At 44.8% G+C, this 27,678-nt stretch overlaps 1 protein-coding gene across 4 annotated transcripts in view; it reads right to left on the bottom strand.

The window, feature by feature from the left end:
* Positions 1–2,349: 2,349 nt before the first annotated feature.
* GRIPAP1 (GRIP1 associated protein 1) overlaps positions 2,350–27,678 on the bottom strand; it is a 108,958-nt gene continuing 83,629 nt past the window's right edge. For all 4 annotated transcript variants that reach the window (XM_070741215.1, XM_070741216.1, XM_070741217.1 and 1 more), the window contains 2 exons: positions 14,231–14,385; positions 2,350–2,980 (listed from right to left, as the gene is read on the bottom strand). In XM_070741215.1, coding sequence (XP_070597316.1) covers positions 2,885–2,980; positions 14,231–14,385 — 251 coding nt within the window. In that variant the 3' untranslated portion in view covers positions 2,350–2,884. The remainder of the gene's footprint in view (positions 2,981–14,230; positions 14,386–27,678) is intronic.

The following is a 27,678-nucleotide window of genomic DNA, read 5'->3' as shown; positions in this document are numbered from 1 at the left end:
CCAAAATGCTGGATTAGCACCGAGTAGTAGAGTAGACGTCCCAAGGACTGGCCAAGAAGCAGGGCCCCACTCTTTTTTGAAATGCTCTACCAGTGAGCAAACGTTCACTTTTCAAGCCCCAAACATCATCGCTTTTCCCACAGAGCCATAGGGCAATGTTTCCCAACCTTGGCAACTTGAAGATACCTGGACTTCAACTCCCAGAATTCCCCAGCCAGCATTTGCTGGCTGGGGAATTCTGGGAGTTGAAGTCCAAATATCTTCATGTTGCCAAGGTTGGGAAACACTGCCATAGGGGGCCAGGGCACAACTAAGAGCTACCATGAGCAGGGGTGATGATGGTGGTGGTGGCAGAGAATGTACTGCTGAAACTGGTCAAGGACCCAGAGGAGGAAGATGGGTGGTCTTTTACCCACATGTCTTTATTAGGCATAATCTTTGGTGGGTCATAAAGGAAACCAAGGGCCAAGCTGAACCCCAAATGGGTGGAAGCTCCTTTCTGTCTCCCCCCCTCCAACGCCGAATGACCATTTTTTCTTCCTATCCACCAAGCTATCGAACAAGGAGCAGCCATCGCGTCTGCCAGCGCTCTGAACTGTCTGGTTTGAAATTAGGCCCAAGCAAGGCTACGTTTTGCACACCCTGGGTTTAGAAAAAGGATGGGAAGATGGAAGGTGACCTTGGCCTGGGGAAGAGGCCTTTATGATTTGTATCTACTAGAATGGTACCCATCCGTTCAGATCTTGAAGCCCGTTTCAAAACAACTTTCACACAGAGTAAAAGCCACTTCCCCCCCCCAAAAAAAACCCCAACCCACCATTCTTCGCATTATCAGTTACTCAACAATTAGAGCCTTGGGCAAGTCATTGATGTGTTAAATTAGCACAATGCCTTTGCTCCACCTCTAGTACTGGAAAAAGGGGCAAAACTGCAACCTTGTAGAAGTGCTGTGGGTTGTAAGACTTGGGCTCCCCCTGGCTGTTGAGGGAGGGAGGGAATTAGTGCAAATATATAAATATTTGTACATACATACATGCATGCATGCATACATACATATTTGTACATATACTGTATATGTATGTATGTATGTATGTATGTATATCATATGTTTTTGCTGAATTTTTTTTTCCAACAGAAAATATATATATAGCTGAAGGGATCAGATCTGGTGGCCTAGAGGTTAATTCTCTGCCTTACAAGGCAGAGGCCCCAGGATCAAATCCCAGTAAGGGTATGGCTAGCTGATGAGGCCAGAACAAGACCGAAATAGTGCTATCCTAGTCTCCCTTAATTTTAAAAATTCAGCAAAAACATGTGATACATATATATATTATATAGCTTCGTGCTGCTTTGAATATATATATGTATCACGTTTTTGCACATACATACAGAACATAGTTTGTTGGCTATGAATAAATTAACTGCCTTGAAATGGCCCTGGGTTGGTCCTAGAGGCAAAAAGGAGCTGTGACGTTCCTTCAATATACCAGTGTGATCCAACAGAAAAAACATATATATATGAGCAGAGCTGAAGGGATTGGATACTGTAGCCTAGAGGATAATTCTCTGCCTTACAAGGCAAAGGTTGCAGGTTCAAGTCCCAGTGGGTATGGCTAGCTGATGAGGCCAAAATAAGGCCGAAATAGATCTATCCTAGTCTCCCTTAATTTTCAAATTCAGCAAAAAAACCATGTGATATATATGTTGCATGTTTTTGCCCGATTTGAAAATTAAGGGAGACTAGGATAGATCTATTTCGGCCTTATTTTGGCCTCATCGGCTATCCATACCCTCACTGTGACTATGTATATGTATGAATATCTACCTATTTTTTTATACATGCGCGCACACAGCAATACCAGTAACATTTAGACTTATATACCGCTTCAAAGTGCTTTTACAGCCCTCACTGTTTACAGAATCAGCCTATCACCCCCAACAATCTGGGTCCTCATTTTACCCACCTCGGAAGGATGGAAGGCTGAGTCAACCTTGAGCCAGTGGTGAGATTTGAACAGCTATCAGTTAGCTGAAGTAGCCTCCAGTGGTGCACTCTAACCACTGCGCCACCCCAGTTCTACAGAGAGAGAGAGAGAGAGAGAGAGAGAGAGAGAGAGAGAGAGAGAGACATGGATAGAGAGAGAGAGACATGGAGAGAGAGAGAGAGAGAGAGAGACATGGAAAGAGAGAGAGAGAGAGCAGGAAGTTTCAGAACTGAGCTGACATGCAAAATGAGGAAGGTGGTATGACTATGACTCAGAAGAAGCTAGAGAATCACAGCTTAAGGAGAAGAATGCAGGGAGAGAGGCTTTTAAGGAAACTGAACTTTACTCCCAGGACCGCTATACGTTGAGAGAATGGATTATGGAGCTTTATTATAGCATCAACACCTCCTCCTCCTCCTCCATGGGACCAGGGATGACAACCTTGGGAGGAGGGAGGCAGTTTCAATACCGGCAACCTCAAAAAACAAAGCTGCAATTGGCCATGCAACTTGGGAGGGGGGGCGGGAGGAAAGAGGGTGCCTACTGCAGAGAGGCTACTGCTGCCACGGCTTCCTACAGGGCAGCAAAGGCAGGTCCACGAAGAGGCGGCAGGCGGCGTAATCAGTAGGTGCATGATTCCAAAGAAACCAATCCGTTGGGGGGAAGGCCTGAGTAGAACAGTGATGAAGGGAGAAACTGCTGTTTTGTCCTCCGCTACGAGGGCGAAGAGTAGCGGGGTTTAAATGCCTGCCCCCTCCGATACAGTTGAAAGCAATGGTCCGACCAGAGAGGGGGGAGGCAGAACGTTCTGGTATGGCTCCCCGCTCCCCACCCCCCACACACCAGCAGTGCAGCCAAGGGCCAAGCACGGAGGACGGCATCACAAGGTGGAACTGAACTCAGGCAGCCTCATCGTCCAGGCCCGGTTCAGCATCAGGGGACGGGACGCACTCTTTGCTGAGACGGACGATCTCCTGGGAAAGGACCTCCAAATCCTGGAAGGAAAGGGGGAAAATCAGATGAGAGGGAGCCCGTAAAAGGAGACCAGAAGAACAAGCATGATGTTCAAGCGGGTGATCAATGCCTTTGAAGAGTGTTCGGAGACTGCAAATTGTGCAAAATGCAGCCGCGCGAGCTATTGTGGGGCTCCCAAGATTTACCCACATTTCAACAATACTCCGTCAGCTGCGTTGGTTGCCAATTGGTATCCGGGCACAATTCAAAGTGCTGATTATGACCTATAAAGCCCTACATAGTTTAGGACCAAATTACCTTTGGGACCGTCTTCTGCCTCATGCATCCCAGCGGCCAGTTAGGTCCCAGAGAGTCGTCCTTCTCCAGGTCCCATAGGTCAAACAATGTTGCCTGGCAGGGTCTAGGGGAAGAGCCTTCTCTATGGCGGCCTTGGCCCTCTGGAATGAACTCCCTCCGGAGATACATACCACCCCCTTCCTCCTGGTCTTTTGTAAACCTATGAAGACCTACCTCTGCCAGCGGGCGTGGGGATCATGAGCCATGAGATTGTCCCCGGCCAATATGAATGATTGAATTGGATTAAATTTTTATTAATTTTGTATGTCCTTTTAAAATAATTAGATTTCTCACATACAGTGATGCCTCGTCTTACAAACTTAATTGGTTCCGGGACAAGGTTCTTAAGGTGAAAAGTTTGTAAGACGAAACAATGTTTCCCATAGGAATCAATGGAAAAGCAATTAATGCGTGCAAGCCCAAAACTCACACCTTTTGCCAGCCAAAGCGCCTGTTTTTGCGCTGCTGGGATTACCATGAGGCTCCCCTCCGTGGGAAACCCCACCTCTGGACCTCTGTGTTTTTGCGATGCTATGATTTCACTGAGGCTCCCCTTGCTGGGAAACCCCACCTCCGAAATTCCGTTGCCAGCAAAGCGCCCGTTTTTGCGCTGCTGGGATTCTCCTGCTGGGATTCCCCCTGCAGCATCACAAAAACATGGAAATCCGGAGGTGGGGTTTCCCATGGAGGGGAGCCTCAGGGGAATCCCAGCAGCACAAAAACGGGTGCTTCACTGGCAATGGAAGTCCGGAGGTGGGGCATCCCAGTGGCAGCTGTGGGTTTGTAAGGTGAAAATAGTTTGTAAGAAGAGGCAAAAAAATCTTAAACCCCGGGTTTGTATCTCGAAAAGTTTGTATGACGAGGCGTTTGTAAGACGAGGTATCACTGTATATTGTTTGCATTTACAATGTTGTACACCACCCTGAGTTGCTTCGAGAAGGGCAGCATATATATCACATGTTTTTTGCTGAAGTTTTTAAAATTAAGGGAGACGTTCCTTCAATATACCAGGGTGATCCGACAAAAAAAAACCCCCAAAAAAACCCATATATGTTTTTTCTCTTGGATCACCCTGGTATATTGAAGGAACGTCACAGTTCCTTTTTGCCTATAGGCCCAACCCAGGGCCATTTCAAAAACATGTGATACAAACACACACACACACACACACATGAAGGACTTGGCATATTCGGGTTTCTTCCCGTGTAGGATTTAGAGATTTCTGGTGACGTTTCGACAAGGTCCCACTCATCATCTTCAGGCTGGTGCTTCTGTCCTTGTGCTAGGGCGAACACAGCGAGACCTGAGCTGCCTTCCCTCTATAAATACTGGTGGGTGGGTGTGGTGTGCTGGCTCAGCAGCTGCAAGCTGTGTTGAAACTTCCTGGTGAGTCACTGGAGTAACACCTGGAGTCGTTGATGTAATTGATGTATGCTGATTAGTTGATGTTTGTGGATTGGGGGTGATATCCTGAGTAGTTGGAGCTTGCAGGCTACTTAGCTGTTTTGTAATGTGTGTCTGGGGTGTAACAATTTTTATTTGGCTGCGAGTTTGTGGTCATGTGTTTATGGTGTTTGTCGGTTTGCTTTGTGTGCAAGTCAGAGGGGGTTGCAACAATTGGGAGCACTGCTCTCTCTCTATGTATATGTATGTGTATGTGTATATCTATATCTATATCTATATGTATATGCCCTGCCAAGCAAAATACAGGCATCCCTTTCCAGCCATGCCCATTCTGCACCAATTCATTCTCCCAATTTAAAACTGCTCATTGATCATCATCGGGCTTTAATTCAAAGGAAGGCTGGAGAGCAACAAAATCCAAACCAATGCAGAGGTAAAGGACCAATGGCAATCAATACGCTTTATTAGGAGAAGAAAAAGATGGTTTGGACTGCAAAAAAGAAAGCAACTTCCCTTAAAACATCCCAGAACACAAGACCTTGCTTCCCCTGTAGCACTGTGGATCAGAAGCCTAGCTCAGATTGCATTCTCTCTTGCAGAGCGTTGGGCACCCAGAGAGCTAGACCCACCTCAATGCCCTAGCTGGCATCTTCTACCATCCACGCCACCTGCCCGCAGCTTCTTTCCCAAATGCACAGTGCCCCCTACAGGCCACCAACTAGGATCACCTGCACTACTACCTCTGCCTCGTACCTCCTTTTCCTACCCCCCTCTGCTCAGTATTTCCCTGCATGGCTGGCTCATCTGAAGACTTCCTCCCCCAGACTAGCCTCTTGATCCTCCCTGCCAAGATAGCATCCTTCTTCTGCCCCACACTGACTGCTCCACCAAAACCTTGAAACAGCCCGTCCTCTGAGGATGCTCACACACCCCATCCCTCTCCCCAACCAGACACAGCTATAAATAGCCTCTTCTTTCTGCTGACATCATTCTTTCGTCCCCTTGTTCCATTAGGACGTTGGAAAGATCAGATTCTACATCAAGCTCATGCTGAAGTGTGTGTTTGTGGGGGGAGGAGGAACCCCACTATGCTGCAATGTCTTTCACTGGGGGTGGGCTCTTCTTCTCTTACCCCAGAACGGGCTTTGGTGATAAGAGCAGCAAGCGGAAGACTCACCTTGCTAGATCAGAGAGAAGTCTGTCTAACCCGGCAATCTGTTTCTGGCTATTGGAAGCAAGGAAGCTCTCTAAAAACACTGAGAAAGAGCAGTTGATCTCCCCACCACCACCACCACCACCACCACCTGATCCTAGAAAATTGATATTCAGAAGTACCCTTCTTTTGAATACGGAGTATCCTTTGAGATGCCATGGCTAAGAGGAATGTCCTGAAAGAACTACCTTGCATAAATCTATTTGGTACTTTCTCTGTAAGTTTTATAAACTACATAAATACTTTACATGGGTGGTATATTAAGGGGGTCTTTCAAAGGGGAGCTGAGTGCTCTTCTACCCAGCATTACTATCATTACTGAAAATCCAGCATTAGACCACTTATATCGTTCAACAGACTTCTCTCGCCCTGACAACACATCATGAAATGAAAATAACCTTTCCGTATAATTCACAAAATACATTGATCAACGCAACCTGCAGACATACAACAAACCTTACGAACAAAATCCCCAAATATTGACTGCATAGACAAAAAGATGCTTGTTAGACAAGCACTATCTATACTTATTAAATCTAATTAATACCACACCACGAACAAATAAAAATTAAGGGAAACTTACACCAACTACACATTTAAATCAGAGGTCGTATATTACTGAAGTGCCGGCTAAATAGCCAACATGTCTTTTCTTTCCCCCCCTCCTTTCTAAAATCCCTTTTCTTTCCCCCCCCTCATTCCGTCTTTCTACTATATCTTCTTTATTCCCCCTCCTCTCCTTTCTTCTATTTCTCTCTTAGTATAATATATATGATTGTTATATAATGTATTATATTTATTTCTGTTTCATTTTTAATGTATACAGTGATCCCTCTATTATCGCTAGGGTTCCGTTCCAAGACCCCTCGCGATAATCGATTTTTCGCGATGTAGGGTTGCGGAAGTAAAAACACCGTCTGCGCATGCGCGGCCTTTTTTTCTATGGCCGCGCATGCGTAGATGGTGGAGTTTGCGTTCCCCGCCGCCCACGCAAAGGGGAAACCCCGATTCGGCTCCTCGCTGCTGCTACGCTACCAAGCAGATCAGCTGCTGGGCGGCTGAAGGAACCTTCCCTGGGACTTCCCCCTCTTGCTGGCGGGCGGGCGAGCGGCGGGCATCAGCGAGGAGCCGGGGTTTCCCCTTTGCGTGGGCGGCCGGGAAGACCCAGGTTGGGGGTTCAGGGGGGTGCTGGGAAGCTCCCCAGGCCGGCTGCGACCTTTTAAAACAGCCGCGCCGCTTCCCAGCTGAGTCCTGAAGTCAAACGCGGAAGTTCGCCTTTGGCGTTTGGCTTCAGGACTCAGCTGGGAAGCAACGCGGCTGTTTTAAAAGGTTGCAGCCGGCCTGGGGGGCTTCCCAGCACCCCCCCAAACCCGGGTTGGGGGTTCGGGGGGGTGCTGGGAAGCCCCCCAGGCCGGCTGTGACCTTTTAAAACAGCCGCGCCGCTTCCCAGCTGACTCCCGAAGCCAAACGCGGAAGTGGTTTTTTCTTTAATTAATTTTTTAAAAAAATCGCGATATAGCGTTTCGCGAAGATCGAGATCGCGAAACTCGAGGGATCACTGTATACCCAATAAAGATTTTTTTAAAAAAAGACCACTTATATCACTGGGGTCGAGGGGTGTGTGTTTAAAGCAGACAGCTGAGCATTTTTTATAATCTGGCCTAGCCCAGTGCTAGGTGTTAAATGACAAACAGCCAGGAAATAACATTCCTGCTGCACCATCACCGCTTTGGTCAAAATGCAGATAACTCTCCCGTACCCCCACACGTATTTCCAAGCTCCAACACACACACACCCGCAAGCTACTCTTCCCAAAGGCAACTGCATCACCCCAAGGTCTCCTCTCTGAATGTGGACGGTCACCCGCTTGTGACAGGGAGAGAAGGGAGGCTGGAGGAAATGCATCCTTGTGGGTGTGTGAAGGCAAGAGAGTTCTTCGTTCAAGGTCACCGGAGTGTTCAGGCGGAAGGAAATTTGCTACTCCCTTAGCTTCCCCGTTGGTGCCAAAGCTGGGCTCTTGCTGCCTCTCTTCCCCCGTCAGTCACCTTGATCTGCCGCCTGAGAAACAAGATGAATGGCCAGGCAGCGACAGCAGCTGTGTGTACACGCTTGCTCGGGGTGAAGAACACACCAACTCAGAAGCCAGCTAGCAGAGAGTCTCTCTATTCTTATTCACTTACTACAGCGGAGGAGTGGCACCACGAGCAGGCCCCTTATATAGGGTGCCTCCCTGGCCGCTCCTCAGCCAATCGGTGCCCCGCGCACCGCGATGCCAACACTGCGGCCCCCGGTGATGACGCAGGGGCAAAGGCTCCGCCCCAAGATGGCGTCCTCCTTCCCCGCCCATGCCGCAAACACCGCCGGCCCGGTAAGAGGCCAACGGCCCTTGCGGCGAAGGCGGAGTAACACTCAGACACAGATGTTTGGGTATAATGGGGTCACTTTATTAATTTATTATTTATTAATTAATTAATCATCTAAATCACATGACCTGCAGGGGTGAATAAATCAAAATGAGGGAGGAGTCAACTGTCACCAAACCTTTTCTAAGCAACTCTCGGGCGAAAGCTCCTTGCCTGGGCATAGGGGAGTTGTATCCTTACACCTGCCCCCTACCCCGTGCCACGCCCCCCTGGCCTGTGGGATGGCTCGCCCCTGGTCTCTGGGAAGCCCCAGCCAGCGAGCCCCATGGGCGGCCTCCCTCCCCTCCCCAAGCCGGTGGAGCCCTGTAGTACGGGAAGGAGGTCGTCCCTCACCTCACTAAAGAAGATCACTCAGTTGCTGTTTGCGCCCATTTCTGCCCCCTTTTGGCCACAGCAGGGGGTGAAATTATCCATTTATTCCTCCTGCTCCCCCCCCCCCGCTTGGGGTGAAGAACACACCAACTCAGAAGCCAGCTAGCAGAGAGTCTCTCTGTTCTTATTCACTTACTACAGCGGCCAATTCCTCCCATAAGAACTCCCCCCAATGCCTCATTTTTCAACTGTTACGGTCTGCTGAGGATTTGTCTCCACCAAGCCCTATAGCATTGATGGCGAACCTATGGCACATGTGCCACAGGCAGCACATGGAGCCATATCAGAGGGCACATGAAGCATTGTCCTATGTCAGCTCCAGCTCACATGCACGGGCTGGCGAGCTGATTTTTGGCCTTGGGGAAGGTTGTTTCACCCTCCGGAGGCTTCAGGGAAACTTCCCTGAAACCCCGGGGTGCGAAAAACAGCCCAATGGGCAAACCGGAAGTTCTGAAATATGGACTTCCATTTTGCCCATTGTGCTGTTTTTCAGCTTTAGGAAGCTCCCTTGAAGCCTACGGAGTGCAAAAAACAGCACAACGGGCAAAACGGAAGTCCATTTTTCTGAACATCTAGTTTGCCCGTTTTTTTCATTGTCCCAGGCTTCAGTGAGGCCTGTGCGCATGCGCCAGGGGCAGCACGGGGGACGCATAGGGGGAGGAGGGAATGGGTGTGGGCATGTGCATGTACACTAGGGCACACACAGACCCCCTTTTGGCACACGAACCAAAAAAGGTTTGCCATCACTGCCCTTGGTTATCTTCTCCCTGTCCGGTTGCTTTTCTTGATAGTGTTGGATCAGAACTCCTATTGTTGCAGGAATCCTGGGAGCTATCTTCCAACATCATGTGAGGATTTATGTTTGGCAAAGGCTGCTGTAGCTGCATTCAGCATTTCTAGATCGGTGTTTGTAGCTGCCCCTTGAATATAGCCTGCTGGGTCCCATTTGGATAACTTTTGTTCTATCCAGCCCTTTCTGTACAGTGGTACCTCTACTTACGAACTTAATTCATTCCGTGACCAGGTTCTTAAGTAGAAAGGTTTATAAGAAGCAGCCCCATGGAGGCTTCTCCCCACCTTTTCCAGCCCAGTTTCCTCCCAGGAGATTCCAAGAGAGGCCCCATGGAGGCTTCTCCCCACCCTTTCCAGCCGTTTCCTCCCAAGAGATTCCTAGAGAGGCCCCATGGAGGCTTCTCCCTGCTTTTTCCGGCCCTGTTTCCTCCCAGGAGATTCCTAGAGAGGCCCCAAGGAGGCTTCTCCCTGCCTTTTCCGGCCCTGTTTCCTCCCAGGAGATTCCTAGAGAGGCCCCACAGAGGCTTCTCCCTGCCTTTTCCGGCCCTGTTTCCTCCCAAGAGATCCCTAGAGAGGCCCCACGGAGGCGTCTCCCCGCCTTTTCCAGTTACAGTTTCGGAGGCTTGGATTTGTAAGTGGAAAATGGTTCTTGAGAAGAGGCAAAAAATTCTTGAACACCTGGGTCTTATCTAGAAAAGTTTGTAAGTAAAGGTGTTTGTAGGTAGAGGTACCACTGCATTTTGTTTAAGAGGAGTTGCTCCTGATCATTTGGGTTGCCAGCTTTGGGGTTTTGGGTGGGGGAGATGGATTGGTTTGGCAATTCTGTTCTTCTGAACGTGCAGAGCTGCTTTTTATCAGGAGGAGGAGAAAATAAGTTGCGGTATTAGCAATAGTGAAAGCCAGTGTGATGTAGTAGTTAAGGAAAAAGCTGAAAACTTTTGAGTTTTAGTTCTGCCTTAGGCACAAAGCCACCTGGATGACTTAGGGCCAATCACTCACTCTCTTTTAGGAAGAAAAATAACAAAGGCAAACTCTTTCTGAAAATGTCACCAAGAAAACTGCACAGTATAGTTCAAGATTAATTCAAGGGCGCACACACACACAAAATTATAATAACAACAATACAATCATCATGGCTGTAAGGGAAGGGTACCATTGATTATTTTAGAGCAACTTCATAATTTCCCAATTATGGATGTTGTCACAGGGCATCATAGTTTAGGGTTACAATAATCTAGCCCAGTGGTTCTCAACCTGTGGGTCGGGACCCCTTTGGGGATCGAATGACCGTTTCGCAGGGGTCGCGTAGGACCATGAGAAAAGACAAATTTCCCATGGTGTTAGGAACTATAGCTTCTATTCTGGCACTTTGGAGTATATTTTTACAACCCAACCAATCAGGCGTTTACAGTGGGGGTGTCCCTCTGACCTTCCTGCCAATCAGCTTAAAGCTCTGTTGGGAGAATTGGCGCTAGGCTTATGATTGGGGATCGCCACAACATGAGGAGCTTTATTAAGGGGTCATGACATTAGAAAAGTTGAGAACCACTGATCTAGCCAAAAGGCAAAAGGACAGGTACTTATGAAACTGAGCAGGAGAGGATTGGGCCTTCCTCTAGGTTGATGATAATAATAATAATAATAATAATAATAATAATAATAATAATAATAATAATAACAACAACAACAACAACAACAAGAACAGGGGGTTGGACTAGATGTTCTAGTCCAACCCCTGCTTAGGCAGGAAATCCTATACTACTTCAGACAGATGGTTATCCAACACCTTCTTAAAAACTTCCACTATTGGTTAGGGGTAGCCAAAGTTGGCTCTTCTATGACCTGTAGACTTCAACTCCCAGAATTCCTGAGCTAGCATGATTGGCTCAGGAATTCTGGGATTTGAAGTCCACAAGAAGAGCCCACTTTGCCTACCCCTGCTCTAGGTAAGCTGACATTGCAGTAGAGACTTCTGTTTACAGTATGATCCTTGCTATCAAGGGCACTTGTCTCCTTCGGATGGTACCCATGTGGATCCCAACCAAAGGCAACCTCTCTCTGCATGTTTTCTTAAGATGCAAAGAATATCTTAGCTCACAAATTGTATTCCTACCTAATTGCTCCAAATAACCTCCCACCGCCATCGTCCACAGTTCGGTTACTTAGCAATGCCACTTAGCTTTCCTCCTGGGGCAGCCTTTTCTTCCCCACCATTTCCAGACCTCTTCAAATTAGCATTCCCAGAACTCCATGCCAGCCTGTTGAAAGGCAGGAGTTAGGCCACCCAATATTCTTCAACCGCTCGCTTTACAACTCCTACAGACTTTAGCCAGCATTGCCAATAGCAAGTGTGTTGCACAGCCTGAATTCCCCAAATCCCCAGACAGCGCCATCCCGGGGAAGACTGTGCACTGCCCGAGGCTCCATATATAATAAAGGCCTGGAAGCTGTGAATGAGATCCTCAGGGGGCCTGTACAGGTTTATCCCAAGTGATCATTTTTTCATTAATAACAAAATGGTCAAATACGTGATTGGAAAGCGGTCGTATGAATTATTTTTAATTTTACGTACCGTATTTTTCAGAATATAAGAAACACCTTTCCTCCCTTAAATGACGGTGGAAATATTGGTGCATTTTATACACCGAATGCAGCTATTTTTGCTGTCCTGAAGCCCTGCCCCCCTGCCTGCAGAGAGCTCGGGTGCTGGGAAACGGCAAAGATGCCAGTATTTGCAAAAAATCAGGCCATTTTTCACCCATTTTTTCACAAAAATCGGGTGGGGGGAAAATTCTGGAGAGCCTGTAGACAGCTCTTGGGGACTGGGGGAAGGCAAAAATGTCTCTATTTTTGTGGAAAAAATGGCCAAAACCAGCCTGTTTTTTGCAAAAATTGGGCTGTTTTTGCCTTCTAATTATGCCATCTAGCATGATTGGAGGAGGAATTCTGGGAGTTGAAGTCCACTAGTCTTAAAGCGGTCAAGTTTGAAGTTTGCAAAAAGTGTAAATGGTTGTAAAAAGTGTACATGTTTGTAAAAAGTATTCTGTTACACTGGCATTTTATTAAATAATATACCATTTGGTTCAGAATACTTTTTTCCTTGTTTTCCACCTCTAAAATCTAGGTGCGTCTTATACTTTGAAAAATGTGGTACATTTTAATATGGTTAAAAGGAAATAAAACCCAAGGTTAGTTTCTAGCCTAATCTCATCCATAATATTTTGGAGTGTTGAATGGCCAAAGGAATGTGTCTGTCTTTGTCTTGGCATAGAAAAGCTGCATTTGCTTAATGTAGAGCACTATTGTTTGGGGGCAAATGCACTCTTTGCTCTAGCATCCCTACCCCAAATCCCAGGGTTTCCCAAGCAATTAAGTTAAAGCAATAAGTTCCCAGGGAGCTCTTCTCTAATATCTCCCCTTTGGGAAGAGATCTGAGAGAAGGCATTCTTGACTGTGGAAACCCACATTAAAAATGCCTTCCCTGCAGAGTGCAGCCCAACATCTGATTTCAGTCTTGCTAAAGCCTGTCTAGTCATTCACCCAAAATGTTGGGTTGTTGTGGCTACAGCATGATTCACCCTTTACTTCTATTGGATTGTGGAATCCTGTTCTTTAGTGATGTTGCTCTTTTCATTTGACCGAAGTTCTTTTTCCCCTTGTTTGCATCACAATCGGCATTCATAAGAACCAGTTTATGCATCTTTCAGATACATAAAATGAAATGTGCTGCATAAGTGGCCATTTCCATTTCTGTACTGTGAAAATCCAGGGTTCCTGTTGCTTTATCCCTTCATCCCCTTGCAGTTCAGTGGCTGACTCTGCCCAGTTGCTGTTACAGCCCCCAAAGCCTTTTCTCCGGGATAGAAACATAGAAGACTGACGGCAGAAAAAGACCTCATGATCCATCAAGTCTGCCCTTATACTATTTCCTGTATTTTATCTTAGGATGGATCTATGTTTATCCCAGGCATGTTTAAATTCAGTTACTGTGGATTTATCTACCACGTCTGCTGGAAGTTTGTTCCAAGGATCTACTACTCTTTCAGTAAAATAATATTTTCTCATGTTGCTTTTGATCTTTCCCCCAATTAACTTCAGATTGTGTCCCCTTGTTCTTGTGTTCACTTTCCTATTAAAAACACTTCCCTCCTGAACCTTATTTAATCCTTTAACATATTTAAATGTTTCGATCATGTCCCCCCTTTTCCTTCTGTCCTCCAGACTATACAGATTGAGTTCATGAAGTCTTTCCTGATACGTTTTATGCTTAAGACCTTCCACCATTCTTGTAGCCCGTCTTTGGACCCGTTCAATTTTGTCAATATCTTTTTGTAGGTGAGGTCTCCAGAACTGAACACAGTATTCCAAATGTGGTCTCACCAGCGCTCTATATAAGGGGATCACAATCTCCCTCTTCCTGCTTGTTATACCTCTAGCTATGCAGCCAAGCATCCGACTTGCTTTTCCTACCAACCACACTGCTCACCCATTTTGAGACCCCTAAATCCTTCTCTTCTGAAGTTTTTGCTAACACAGAATTGCCAATGCAATACTCAGATTGAGGATTCCCTTTCCGCAAGTGCATTATTTTACATTTGGAAACATTAAACTGCAGTTTCCATTGCTTTCACCATTTATCTAGTAAAGCTAAATCATTTACCTTATAGCCCGTCTCTGGACCCATTCAATTTTGTCAATATCTTTTTGGATCCACCTACAAACCTACAAACCTTCTGCAAGTGCATGTTTTTGGTGAGCTGCTCCTCCAGCATGTTCTGTAGCTTCTTGTTCATCTCCCGCAGGTTTTCGTCTCCCGGTTTCACCAGATCTCGCAGGACACTACTTAGGCTACTTCGATCAACCTGCCCATGAGCACCAGACACATCTGTCAAAGGGAAAAAAGGGCAGGGAGGGGAAGAAAGGCAGTGATAAAGAAGTTACAAATGAATATGTAAACGAAATTATGGCTGTAGTGGAAATCGAGCATCTGGGTTACCCAATTTGAAGAGGAAAAACATATCTATGCATATATCTTACTGGTGCACCAGTTGCGGCCCTATTTGGACAGGAAGTCATTGCTCACAGTCGCTCATGCCCTCATCATCTCAAGGTTCAATTACTGCAATGCTCTCTACATGGGGCTACCTTTGAAAAGTGTTCGGAAACTTCAGATCATGCAGAATGTGGCCGCGAGAGCCATCGTGGGGCTTCCCAGATTCACCCATGTTTCTACAACACTCCGTGGCCTGCATTGGCTGCCAATCAGTTTCCGGTCACAATTCAAAGTGTTGGTTATGACCTTTAAAGCCCTACATGGCATTGGACCAGAGTACCTCCGGAATTGCCAACTACCACATGAATCCCAGCGACCGATAAGGTCCCACAGAGTTGGCCTTCTCCGGGTCCCGTCGACTAAACAATGTCGTTTGGCGGGACCCAGGGGAAGAGCCTTCTCTGTGGCGGCCCCAGCCCTCTGGAATCAACTCCCTCCGGAAATTCGAATTGCCCCTATCCTTCCCGCCTTCCGCAAGATGTTGAAGACCTATCTATGTCGCCAGGCATGGGGGGAATAACTATCTCTTCCCCCACCACCACCTTTTTTTCCTGACTGTAATATATAATGTGATTGTGCAGTAATGATTGCTTTTAATATCTACGGGTTTTAAATCTCATTTTTTAACTCTATTGGATTTGTATTTTATGTATTGTACTGTTGTTGTTGTTGTGAGCCGCCCTGAGTCTTCGGAGAGGGACAGCATACAAATCTAATAAATCTTAAATCTTAATCTTAATCTATAACAGTAGTCTTCCTCTTAAGAAGTCATTTTTGAAGAACATTCCTTAGAATGGAAATCATGACTAACACTAACACTAGACAGGGCAACCTTTCCCAATTTGGTGATTTTTTAGAAGTGTTAATGGATAATGGAGAACCTGTGAATGAATGTCCATCCCATCCAGTGGGTACCAAATTGGGGAAGGCTTCCCAGTTCTCCACTAGAGTTCTTTCTTTGGTGACCTTTCAGAAGTGCATAACCAGAGGTTTAATTTAAATGACCTTTGAAGGGAGGAAGATAGATGACCGACATAGGATTGGTTCTTTTCCCCACAAGCTTCTGAACTAAATGGATTGGTTTTTATAGTTCTTTTATTCCTCTGAACTTGCATTGGTATGCGGGAATGACCTTGCAAAGCAGGAGGAAGATCAACCACCTAGAAATGGTCTGATAAATGAAATTTCAGTCTGAAAGAGGAGTGGTAGCAAAAGTGGCTCATAAGGGACCCTCCCTAGTTTTCAGGAGAGTTGAAGTGAGGAAAAGAGGGGAGGACTTTTAGACTTGTAAGATTCTGTTAATGTAACCTTACAGCAGTGTTTCCCAAATAGTGGGGTGGGGCACAGAGCGATGCCAGGGGGATGTGTGACCCCAGGGAATATACTTTTTCAGCCACAGGGAGTAGGGGTTTTTGCATCGAACAATAGCACACAGCACAGAGTAGGAGATATGAAGTGCATATAACAAACACTTAAGAGACACCATGGAAAAATATTTAACAGGGATGAAAAGAAAGGAGGAGAGAGACTGAGATAATGGGACCAACTAAAGCAGTGGTTCTCAACCTTTCTAATGCCACGACCCCTTAATACATTTACTCATGTTGTGATGACCCCCAACCATAAGTCTAGTGCCAATTCTCCCAACAGAGTTTTAAGCTGATTGGCAGGAAGGTCAGAGGGACACTCCCACTGTAAACGCCTGATTGGCTGGATTGTAAAAATATGTTCCAATAGCAGTTTTTGTTTTCCTAACACCATGGGAAATTTTTCTTTTCCCCTGGTCTTAGGCGACCCCTGTGAAACGGTCATTTGACCCCAAATGGGGTCCTGACCCCCAGGTTGAGAACCACTAAACTAAAGTCTCCCGAAAGCTAAGACGAGGAAATATGATGAAGCGTATGTAGCACTTGGCTTCACTGTGACTATGGTAAGAGGCGAGGAAAGACTAGTATGTTTACTATGTCTAAAAATGTTGACAGTGGACAGCATGAAGCCAAATAAATTAAGGTGTCACTTAAACAAATTACACCCCAATCATGCTGATAAGCCACTTAAGCTTTTTCAGCGAAAATGTGCTGAATATTGCAAACAATATTCAGAGTTGGGGGGCATGAAATGTTTACTTCTCCCTGGGGGAGGGGCACAACAGAAAATAATTGAGAAACACTGCCTTACAGTAAAGAAATAGCTAGTACTCCTAGTTTGTGTTTCTTGGCTGGACAAGCTCGCAAGACTGACGAGACTCTATATAGAAGCATTTCCTTTATTGTTATCGAGAATGAGTTTTCACATTCCAAAAGGGGAGGGTCAGAATTATGGGAAGCAAATAGCTTGAGTAGCATCATTTAATTCCACAGCCAATTAGAGTTGATTCTATGATGATGTTAGGGAGCCAATTCAGAGTGAGGTCATGAAAAATAGCTCTTAGTTTAAATGACAGTGAGTGAGGGAAAGAAGCTGCACTGTAAAGTTTTTCATCTTTATTCTCAGTCCTGTTTACTTTTAAAAACGCAGCCAAAATGGAGAACTTGCAAGCAGGGGGCTGGCAATATTTTAGATTCTACTGTAGAGCAAGAGAGAGAGAAAGAAAGAAAGAGAGAGAGAGAGAGAGAAAGAACAGAGAGAGAGAAAGAGAACAAGAGAGAGAGAGAAAGAAAGCAAGAGAGAGAGAAAGAGAGAAAGAGGAAGGAAGGAGAGAGGGAGGGAGTAAGTAAGGAAGAAGAAATGGAGGGAACAAGGAAGGAAGGAAGGAAGGAAGGAAGGAAGGAAGGAAGGAAGAATTAAATGAATGGAGGGATGGAGGAAAGAAGGACTTTTTTGAGGGGGTATAATTTTTTTTAATTTTTCTCTCAACATACATTCAAACAATACAGTGTACCATATAATTTTCCATGAATAAAATGCGGTATTTTGTTAGTAACTAATATCAAATCATCAAAAATGTTGCAAAAGTTTTTTTTCCTAATGTCATCCAGGTACATACTTTTCTTTTAATTAAATTCCCTCCTTAATGTTCCTTTAAAAAGTACACCCCCAATTATATTTCTAACTTATTAACCATTATGCCAAAGTGCTTCCTTCTTTCTTTATACATTTTTCTATAAACCAAGAAAACCTTGTATGGCCAATCAGATGTTAACAAAAGAAAATTAAAAACAAAACATAAACATATATCAATTTGAGACTTTCCCCCCCCCCCTCTAAATAGTACGTTCCCATTTTGTTTTTTACTTTAAAATAAGGTATGTGCAGTTTGCATAGGGATTTGTTCATAGTTTTTTTTATAGTCCAGCCCTCCAACAGTCCAAGGGACAGTGAACTGGCCCCCTGTGTAAAAAGTTTGGGGACCCCTGCTGTAGAATCTACCCCACTCTCCCACTGTCAATATTAAATGCTGTGATGGCAAATAAAACAGCAACAACTGTGGTATCCATCTTTCAACTCCCCCCTTTTGGAACTCACACTTATCCTCCAGTCTCCACCTCCCTGTGCCTCTAACCATTACTCACAGGTCTCCTTCCTGGAGTTTGGGCTGGATCTAATCTCATCAGGGATCTGACATGAGTGCGGGGTCTTTCTATGTAGGAAAGCTGAAAGTTGTTCAACCACAAAATTAGCAAAGCAGCAGGAAAGAAATAAACAGCAGTAGACCAACCTCCATCCCGCCCTAAGAAACTAGTATGAAAAAAAAGGCACAGGAATTAAATTGGGTGCAGGGTGGAGGGAGCCAACATATTTACTTGCAGTTTTACTGCTTTTGGGAACCAAGAGACACAAAACTCCAACAAAAGGGAAGTCTGTATGGCTCCATGACAGCTTAGCCCAGTGATGGCAAATCTATGGCATGCTGTTTGTTTGTTGTGAGCCACCCTGAGTCCCTAAGGAGTTGGACAGCTGATTTTTGGCCTTCTTTTCGGCTGTTTTCACTCTCCCCAGGCTTCAGGAAATCCACTTGAATCCTAGAGAGGGCAAAAAATGGCCCAACAGCCGAATGGAAAGTTGAGAAATGAACTTCCGGTTAGGCCAGGGGTAGGCAAAGTTGGCTCTTCTATGACATATGGACTTCAACTCCCAGAATTCCTGAGCTAGCATCATTGGCTCAGGAATTCTGGGAGTTAAAGTCCACAAGTCATAGAAGAGCCAATTTGGCCTATCCCTGGGTTTGGCCATTGGGCCATTTTTCACCATCCCCAGGCTTCAGGAGGCTTTCCTGAGCCTTGGGGAGAGTGAAAAACAGTCCAATGGGCCTACTAGAAGTCCGGAGACTTCAGGGAGGCCTGTGCACATGTGTGTGTGTGTGTGGAGCACTCGGAGGTTTGTGTGCATGCGCAGGGGGAAGGCATTGCATTATGGGTGTGGGCACGTACACACACGCTATCGCACGCACATCCTTTTAGCACCCGAGCCAAAAAAGGTTCACCATCACTGGCCTAGCCTATTAGTTGGATCATGGGGCTGCAGGGATAAGGATGAGGAAACAATGACAAATGTGCCTGGAGTGCAGCAGGGTAGGAGGCTCTTGAGCACTTTGGTATACTCCTCCCAAAACAAGAGTTAAAGTCAAAGCATTTTGACCATACTCAGGCCCCATGTATTGGGGAATGAGTCTGGTTTCAAGGAACATCCAAGTAAAATTAAGCCTCTTAAGGTTGCCACTTGGTCAAGTAGCCAATGCAGAGATACGTTGATAATTACCTTTTCCTCTGAGGAAACCACAACCTCCAATCCGCTTGCTATTCTCCACCAACATCCTGCCTGATGTCAGGCTAACTTAGTTGCCTAGTTTCATTCTTGACCTTATTAGTCCCCATCAGAGCTGATTTCATAAATTCAAAGTGGGCAGTTCTTCCTAAACCCCAACTATGCAACCTATGCAAAAAGCACAACGAAGAATGTTCTTTCTGCACCAACTCAGGAAGCTCAAACTGCCCAAGGAGCTGCTGATACAGTTCTACAGAGGAATCATTGAGTCTGTCATCTACATCTCTACAACTGTCTGATTTGGTTCTGCAACCCAACAAGACCGACACAGACTTCAGAGGAGAATCAGAACTGCAGAAAAAACAATTGCTGTCAACCTGCCTTCCATTGAGGGCCTGCATACTGCATGAGTCAAAAAGAGGGCAGGGAAAATATTTACTGACCCCTCGCATCCTGGACATAAACTGTTTCAACTCCTACCCTCAAAACGTTGCTACAGAACACTGCACACCAAGACAACTAGACACAAGAACAGTTTTTTCCCGAACACCATCACTCTGCTAAAGAAATAATTCTCTCAACACTGTCAAACTTTTTACTAAGTCTGCACTTCTATTTCTACTAGTTTTTTCTCATCATTCCTATCACCCATTTCCTCCCACTTAGGACTATATGACTGTAACTTGTTGCTTGTATCCCAAGATTTTTATTAATATTGTTTCTTCATTGCTTATTGTCCTCTATGACAATCATTAAGTGTGGTACCACATGATTCCTGACAAATCTATATTTTCTTTTATGTACACTGAGAGCATATGCACCAAAGACAAATTCCTTGTGTGCCCAATCACACTTGGTCAATAAAGAATTCTACTCTATTCTATTCCAGCTTTACAAATGGAAGGACATTTTCATATCAGCTCCCCTGAAATGGAGAAAGTGGTGGAGACTGAGCATTGTTGCTTGTTTCCTTTCTTCCGAGACAGACCAGTGAGGAAAGGCCTGCATGTTGCGCCCTCCCTCCCAGGGCTGTTGACTACAATTTGCTGCCTTGATTCCCAAGACTGATGCTGGACTAAAGCAACCCTGACATCTAGATCAATTCTGCCTATTCTCCCTTTCAGCCTTCATCAATCCAGCTGTCTCTCAATACCACAATCCTTCCTGTCCCTTCGCGATGCTAGTTAAGTGTTGCCATACATACACACAAAGCCTCGAAAAAGAGAGGGTGGCTATGAGCCCTAGGTTTGAACCTGGCTCCCGTATCAAGCTCCATTATTGTTGTGGTTAGCTCTGGCCCAGCTCCTGCCCTAAGGACTATGGATGTGGGGGAGACATCCACATGCTGCAGGCCTGTTTTGCCCCCCCCCCGGTGGAATCTGCTGATGAAGGCTCCTCTGACCAAGAAGACATGAGTGACAGGGAGGAGGAGAGTGTGGCAGACAGCTCAGAATGAGATCAATTATCTAGCTCCTCCTTGGATTCAGAACAAGAGTTAATGATACAGCCATGCATGTGGAGAGCGATGCATAGGCAACAACAACTGAGAGATTATTATCAAAGAAAATGAGGCCGCCTGTGGTTGGGTGGGGCTATGGTAATTAGTGATGCTGCTATAAATAGCAGCCTGTGGGTTCGGCCATTGTGGAGGATTATCTGATCCTTGTGTTTCGTGACTGCTTTACTGACTTTGACCTTTTGTGTGCTGATTTTTCCCTGCTTTGAAACTAAACCAGAGCAAAGTGTGTTTCACTTTGTGAAAGAAGAAGGACTGTGAATTGCCTCACAGCTGCAAGCTAAGTATCACAGAACTGATAAGGGACTTGTACAAATTACCAGTTTGTTTGGAGACCAGTGCTCTTTGCTATACCAAAAGAGGGCTTGGTTTAAGTGAATTTTCATTATAAAGAACATTGTTTTGAATTTTCAAACGTCTGTGTGTCTGAAATTTGTACCTGTGAATTTTTGGGAGGAGTCTACCAGAGAGCCCGACAGAACAATTCTCCTGCTCAGCTTACTGCCCATTGCACTTTCTACTCTTTCCATTTGTTCACTGGGTAGGTAACAATCATCAATGCCAAGTTACAATCCACATGTGGCCATTCCACAGAAGCAACTGCAAAAGTTGAACTCTGAAATCTACAGAAACTATACACTCCTCTTTGGGTTTCTTACTCTGCACATACCCAAGAATCCCTACTTTAACAACAACAACAACAATAATTAAATATTCTCTCCCCTTTGTCCTTGCAGCTCATCAAGTTCAGGGGCTGTAGTAGCTACGTAGTAACGTGCCTTCGTTTACAGAAAAGGAAAATCACATTTCTTAAAATGCCAAATTTGGCACCCAGTAGTCCCTTTTGTGACACATGCCCATGAGCATTCAATGGAAGGGTAAGAGAAAAAGCTTAAAAATTGTAAATAATAGGAAGTATAAGTATATGTTTCTTTGTATGATATGATTTGCAAAGGTTTTTCTCCAGTAACTTCCGATAAAAGCGGAGCAGAAATAGTTCCTATATTTTGTTGTATGTTTGTCGTTGTCTTATATAATAATAATAATAATAATAATAATAATAATAATAATAATAATAATAACAACAACAACAACAACAACAATAATAATAATTTATTAGATTTGTATGCCGCCCCTCTCCGAAGACTCGGGGCGGCATTATATGTATGTTGGTGTCTTGTTTTGTCTTAATAATTTTTTTAAAAAGAAGAAAGGATGAGAAAATATCCATTATTTGTCATCTTCATCTGGAATATGCTGTGATAGTTTAAAAGTTAGGAAGCCTAAGAGCAAGACTCTCTTAAAATGTTCTTTAAAGGCATTTTTGTTCAAACCCCCTCTTCTGTCAAATTTTCGCTCACTTTATTGTGATCTTGATGGAAAGCAGCACAGTTTCAACCGCTATAATCCAAGGGGACAGGATACGATCATATCTAATGGACCTCCGCAATAAGGAGATAGATAGCTGCCATTAGACCATTGTGCTCTTATACTGCCACAAGTTTTCCCTTTCCTCTTGCTGGCATTTGGTTTCAGTAATCAGAATCCATCCATTATTTCCTCACTTTGGCACAGCACATTTGGGCAGAGATCTGAAAGTGTTACAGGAGTAGGAGTAGTTGCATTTTAAGAAAAGACAAAAAAAAAACCCAAAACAAAACCCCCACGCTGAAGTCTCTGGGGCACTGGGGATCAAGTAATTAGAATAGGGGGCTAGATTTAATTACAACGATTTGGAGGGCAAATCAGGCTGCGAATGACCGCCCGATCAGGCAAAGCTCGAGATGCAGGAAGAGGAGGAGGAGGAAGAGGAGGAGGAGGTGGTGGTGGTTTGTATTTTTAGCATTCATGAAATATTCACTGGCTTGAGTTGTGTGTTGCCAAGCTGAGGCAAAGGCGACCCTGCACAAGCTATTTATAGCCGACTTCTGTTTCATGCCCATAGCACAATTCAATGTGGATGCACTATCTTCGAGACCGCCTTCTACCACATAGCTCACAGCCACCGATAAGCGCCCACAGGGTCGGCCTTCTCCAGGTCCCGTAAGCTAAACAGTGTTGGTTGATGAGGCCGTGGTGGAGGGGCTTCTCTGTGGCTGCTCCGATTCTCTGGAACCAGCTACTGAGACCCAGACTACTCTCACCCTTCTGGCCTTCCGGAAAGCTGTAAAAACCTGACTCTTCCGGTAGGCCTGGGGCCTTTGATTGGATGGTCCACCATCAAGATCAGGCCATAAATGACATGTATGGTTTTTCTTAATGAGTGGTTTAAATTGTTTTTAATCTGCTTTCTTAGATCATAATAATAATAATTTAATAATTTATTAGATTTGTAGACTCGGGGCGGCTCACAACTTAACAGCAATACAATATAAATACAAATCTAATGTTAAAAACTTTAAAAAACTAATTTAAAATACACTGTTATAAAAACTTATCTGCTACACAATCATACACACTCAGTCCAACTGAACGTAAACATAATAAAGGTCAGCAAAAAAGGAGAGGGGGATATTAATCCCCCCACGCCTGGCGGCAAAGGTGAGTCTTCAACATTTTATGGAAGGCAAGGAGGATAGGGGCAGTTCGAATCTCTGGGGGGAGTTGATTCCAGAGGGCCGGGGCCGTCACAGAGAAGGCTCTTCCCCTAGGTCCCACCGGACGGCATTGTTTTGTCAATGGGACCCGGAGAAGGCCACCTCTGTGGGACCAAATCGGCCATTGGGATTCGTGTTAGGTGTCCTAATTTTACATTGTATGTTACTTTTTGGTCGTGAGCCGCCAAGAGTCCCTTGGGAGTTGGGCGGCATACAAACTGAATTAAATAAATGAAAGACATGCTCAAAAGATGCCTCCATCCTCACCATCCCTTGACTATGTAGTTGCATGGCTCTTCCCCTAAGCATGCAGACTTTTTGTAAGTTATTCCTTCTTCCTTATGATTCCTCCCACCCCACCCCTTGCAACATGCCTGCTCTTTTGCAGTTCTGGCCCACTGATGGAACAGCAGGAAGATCCTAGGTGGCAAAAATGCTCTAAGCTCAGTGAAGCCTGTGTTGGAGGGGCTGGCAGAGGTAAGAGACAATTAGTCCATTGAGGGACTGGACTGGGGAAAACTATGGGGCACACCCAGAAGGGGGAGCACCAGGAAAGCAAGCTGCCAGGGCAGCACGTTGGGTTTGTGACTCAGTTTCCCAAATTAGCATTAACATTAGCATTTAGACTTACATATCGCTGCATAGTTCTTTACAGCCCTCTCTAAGCAGTTTACAGAGAATAAGCATATTGCCCACCAACAATCTGGGTCCTCATTTTACCAACCTTGGACGGAAGGCTGAGTCAACCTTGAGCCTACTGAGATTCGATCTGCCAAACTGCTGGACAGCTGGTGATCGGCAGAAGCAGCTTGCAATACTGCATTCTAACCACTGCACCACGGAGGCTCTTTATGTAAATGATTTCCTGAATGATTTGCTATAGCCGATGTTTTTTAAAAAGTTGGCTGCTGAATTCAGATCCATTTTCATGCATCATTTTTGGGCAGGGAAGAGTTTCGTTTGGAGCACAACACTAACCACAAACCAAGGGAACTCTAAAAACTGTCCTAATGAGAACTCTCCCCCACCCCCCGCCACACTCACAAACACACATTTCTTTCCCTGGCTGCTTCATTTTTGTTAGGAAGAAAAATACTGTACATCTAAAATGCCATCCTCTTAACCTTATAAACAGCTTAAGTTCTCCTCCTCTACCGACTTGATGCCGGAAGCATTATGGATGCTAATCCCGATTTCCACAGTTTCTGAACCTGTAAAATTCCCATTTTGTTAATAAGATAAATAGATCTCAATGGAGCAGTCCATTTTGGACAGTCCATTGATTCAGGTCAAGCATTTTGTAATTGTACTACCCAAGTATGTGTGGAATATGGCATTAACGGAAATGGAAATTTAATGCATTCGGAGTATTAGCTTTGACTTGAATAAAAGAGTGAAAAGCAGCTACTAATCCTGCCAGCACATTGGTGTGATTTTGAGTGACAGCACAGAATTGACAGGTTAAGAAACGGAAGGACGACTATTCCGCAGGATGGATTTACTTTGGTTAGGAAATGGGGGCTTGTCAGTCTCTCACAGTAGCAGAGAACTGTTGAAAGCCAAGTATCTATTGAAGATCAAAGTGGCTGCCATTTCCTGATGATCATTCAAGATCATTGATCACCCTTAAATATGTTTAAACTGTACTGCTCCAGAAAGGAAATCTCAGGCAGGGAGTGGATGGAAGAGAAGCAAATATATATCGATATATACCCACTAAAACCCACATTGTGTATTGGACTAACTAACTAACTAACTAACTAACTAACTAACTAACTAACTAACTAACTAAATAAATAAATAAATAAATAAATAAATAAATAAATAAATAAATAAAAAAAACAAATCAAGTCTGGGAAATAACTGCAATTTTGTAAAAAAGAGTTAAGACTTCTCTATGGAGGTGCTTCTCAATCAGTCAAGGTGTTTGCGTACAAATGGGAGATTGTATCTTTATCAGGTTTTTTAAATATGAAACAGTACCTACATTAGCCATGCTATACTCATTTCGAAAATTGTATTTTTCTCATCCGGCCTCATCAGAATCATAAATGGCATCAAACCAGAATACCTCCGGGACTGCCTGCTGCTGCACGAATCCCAGCAACGGATTAGGTCCCATAGAGTTGGCCTTCTCTGGGTCCCGTCGACAAAACAATGTTGTCTGGCGGGACCCAGGGGAAGAGCCTTCTCTGTGGCGGCCCCGGCCCTCTGGAATCAACTTCCCTCAGAGATCAGGACTGCCCCCACCCTCCTTGCCTTTTGTAAACTCTTGAAAACCCATCTATGCCACCAGGCATGGGGAAATTAATATACCCTTAGCTGTTTCGGTTTATGCATGGTTTGCTTGGGTTGTATGCTTGTTTTTTAACAAGGGTTTTTAAAACTGTTTTAATATTGGATTTGTATATGGTGTTTTGCTTGTTGTGAGCCCCTCCGAGTCCTTGGAGAGGGGTGGCATACAAATCTAATTTTTTTTTTATTATTATTATTATTATTATTATTATTATTATTATTATTATTATTATTATTATTATTAATGAAAGTAGCATCAACCCAAATGCTTCAGAAACCAAAATCCCATATCCTGAAAAACACACCACAAAAACTAATAGGAGTCTCTACATCAATAACGCTAAACAAGTGTCAGAAAAAGCTTATTTAACTCAGCAGAATGATTTGAAAGAACTGCCTCCTTAAACATTCTCCACACAGGATGGGGATAACAGCACTGGAGTATCAACCGCACACCAATCTAAGCTACATATTTGAATGCCAAATAAGAATATTTCTCAAAAAAAGTCTGTGATGTGAGAGGGCAGCAGAAATTTAAGCAGATTTATCCAGCCCTATACATATCAGGCAGTGATGGGGGACCTTTTTTAGCTCGGATGCCAAACGGTCATGTGTCCTTGCGATAGAATGTGTGTGCCTACAACCACAATGCAATGTCCTCCCCCCCATGCGTGCGCACAACCAATGTGGAGCCCCCTGTGAATGTGCACAACTCTCCCATGCTGCACCCCCCATGCATGCGCACAGGCTTCACTGAGGCCTCTGGACTTCCGGTAGGCCCGTTGGGCCTCGTGAAGCCTGAGGAGAGAGAAAAATGGCTAAATGAGCCAACTGGAAGTTCAAAAACCAGCTTCCAGTTGGCCCATTTTTTGCCTTCCCCAGAGTTCAGGGGGCTTTCTTGAAGCTAGTGAGAGTGAAAACGGCCAAAAAGAAGGCCGAAAATCAGCTAGCCAGTGCGTGCATGGGCGCTGGGACTGACGTAGGGCAATGCCTTGCGTGCCCTCAGATGTGGCTCCGCATGCCACCTGTGGCAAGAGTGCCATAGTTTCGCCATCACCAATAGTTTTGCCATCACCAATGGAGACCTCACCTACAAAAAGATATTGACAAAATTGAATGGGTCCAAAGACGGGCTACAAGAATGGTGGAAGGTCTTAAGCATAAAACGTATCAGGAAAGACTTAATGAACTCAATCTGTATAGTCTGGAGGACAGAAGGAAAAGGGGGGACATAATCGAACCATTTAAATATGTTAAAGGGTTAAATAAGGTTTAGGAGGGAAGTGTTTTTAATAGGAAAGTGAACACAAGAACAAGGGGACACAATCTGAAGTTAGTTGGGGGAAAGATCAAAAGCAACATGAGAAAATATTATTTTACTGAAAGAGTAGTAGATCCTTGGAACAAACTTCCAGCAGACGTGGTTGGTAAATCCACAGTAACTGAATGTAATCATGCCTGGGATAAACATAGATCCATCCTAAGATAAAATACAGGAAATAGTATAAAGGCAGACTAGATGGACCATGAGGTCTTTTTCTGCCGTCAGTCTTCTATGTTTCTATGTTTCCAATATAGGGATATCCAGGCAATCTGGCCCAGTGAACAAAGTTTCATTACTCAGTGGTCGTATGAAAGATGGACATCATTTACTTGGGAAGTTCTAAGTCCTTCAAAAATCCTGCAGAACTTACTACTCTTTCAAGTTTGCCATTGGGCTATAAAGTTTACAGATTTTTCTTAAAATAAAACCTGTGGGATCTAACCCTCTGAATCATAGCACACAGATGAGCAGCTTCTTTCCCCCATCATTTGGAGCCGGGATGGCGCAGAGTGCGCACTACAGGCTACTTTAGCTGACTGCTACCTGCAGTTCGGCAGTTCGAATCTCACCTCTGGCTCAAGGTTGACTCATAGAAACATAGAAGATTGACAGCCTTATACTATTTCCTGTATTTTATATTAGGATGGATATATGTTTATCCCAGGCTTGTTTAAATTCAGTTACTGTGG

The sequence above is a fragment of the Erythrolamprus reginae genome, chromosome 2 (assembly GCF_031021105.1).
Source record: "Erythrolamprus reginae isolate rEryReg1 chromosome 2, rEryReg1.hap1, whole genome shotgun sequence".
NCBI lineage: Eukaryota > Metazoa > Chordata > Lepidosauria > Squamata > Dipsadidae > Erythrolamprus > Erythrolamprus reginae.
Note: the sequence above shows the minus strand (reverse complement) of the source record. Positions and strands in the feature narration are given on the sequence as shown.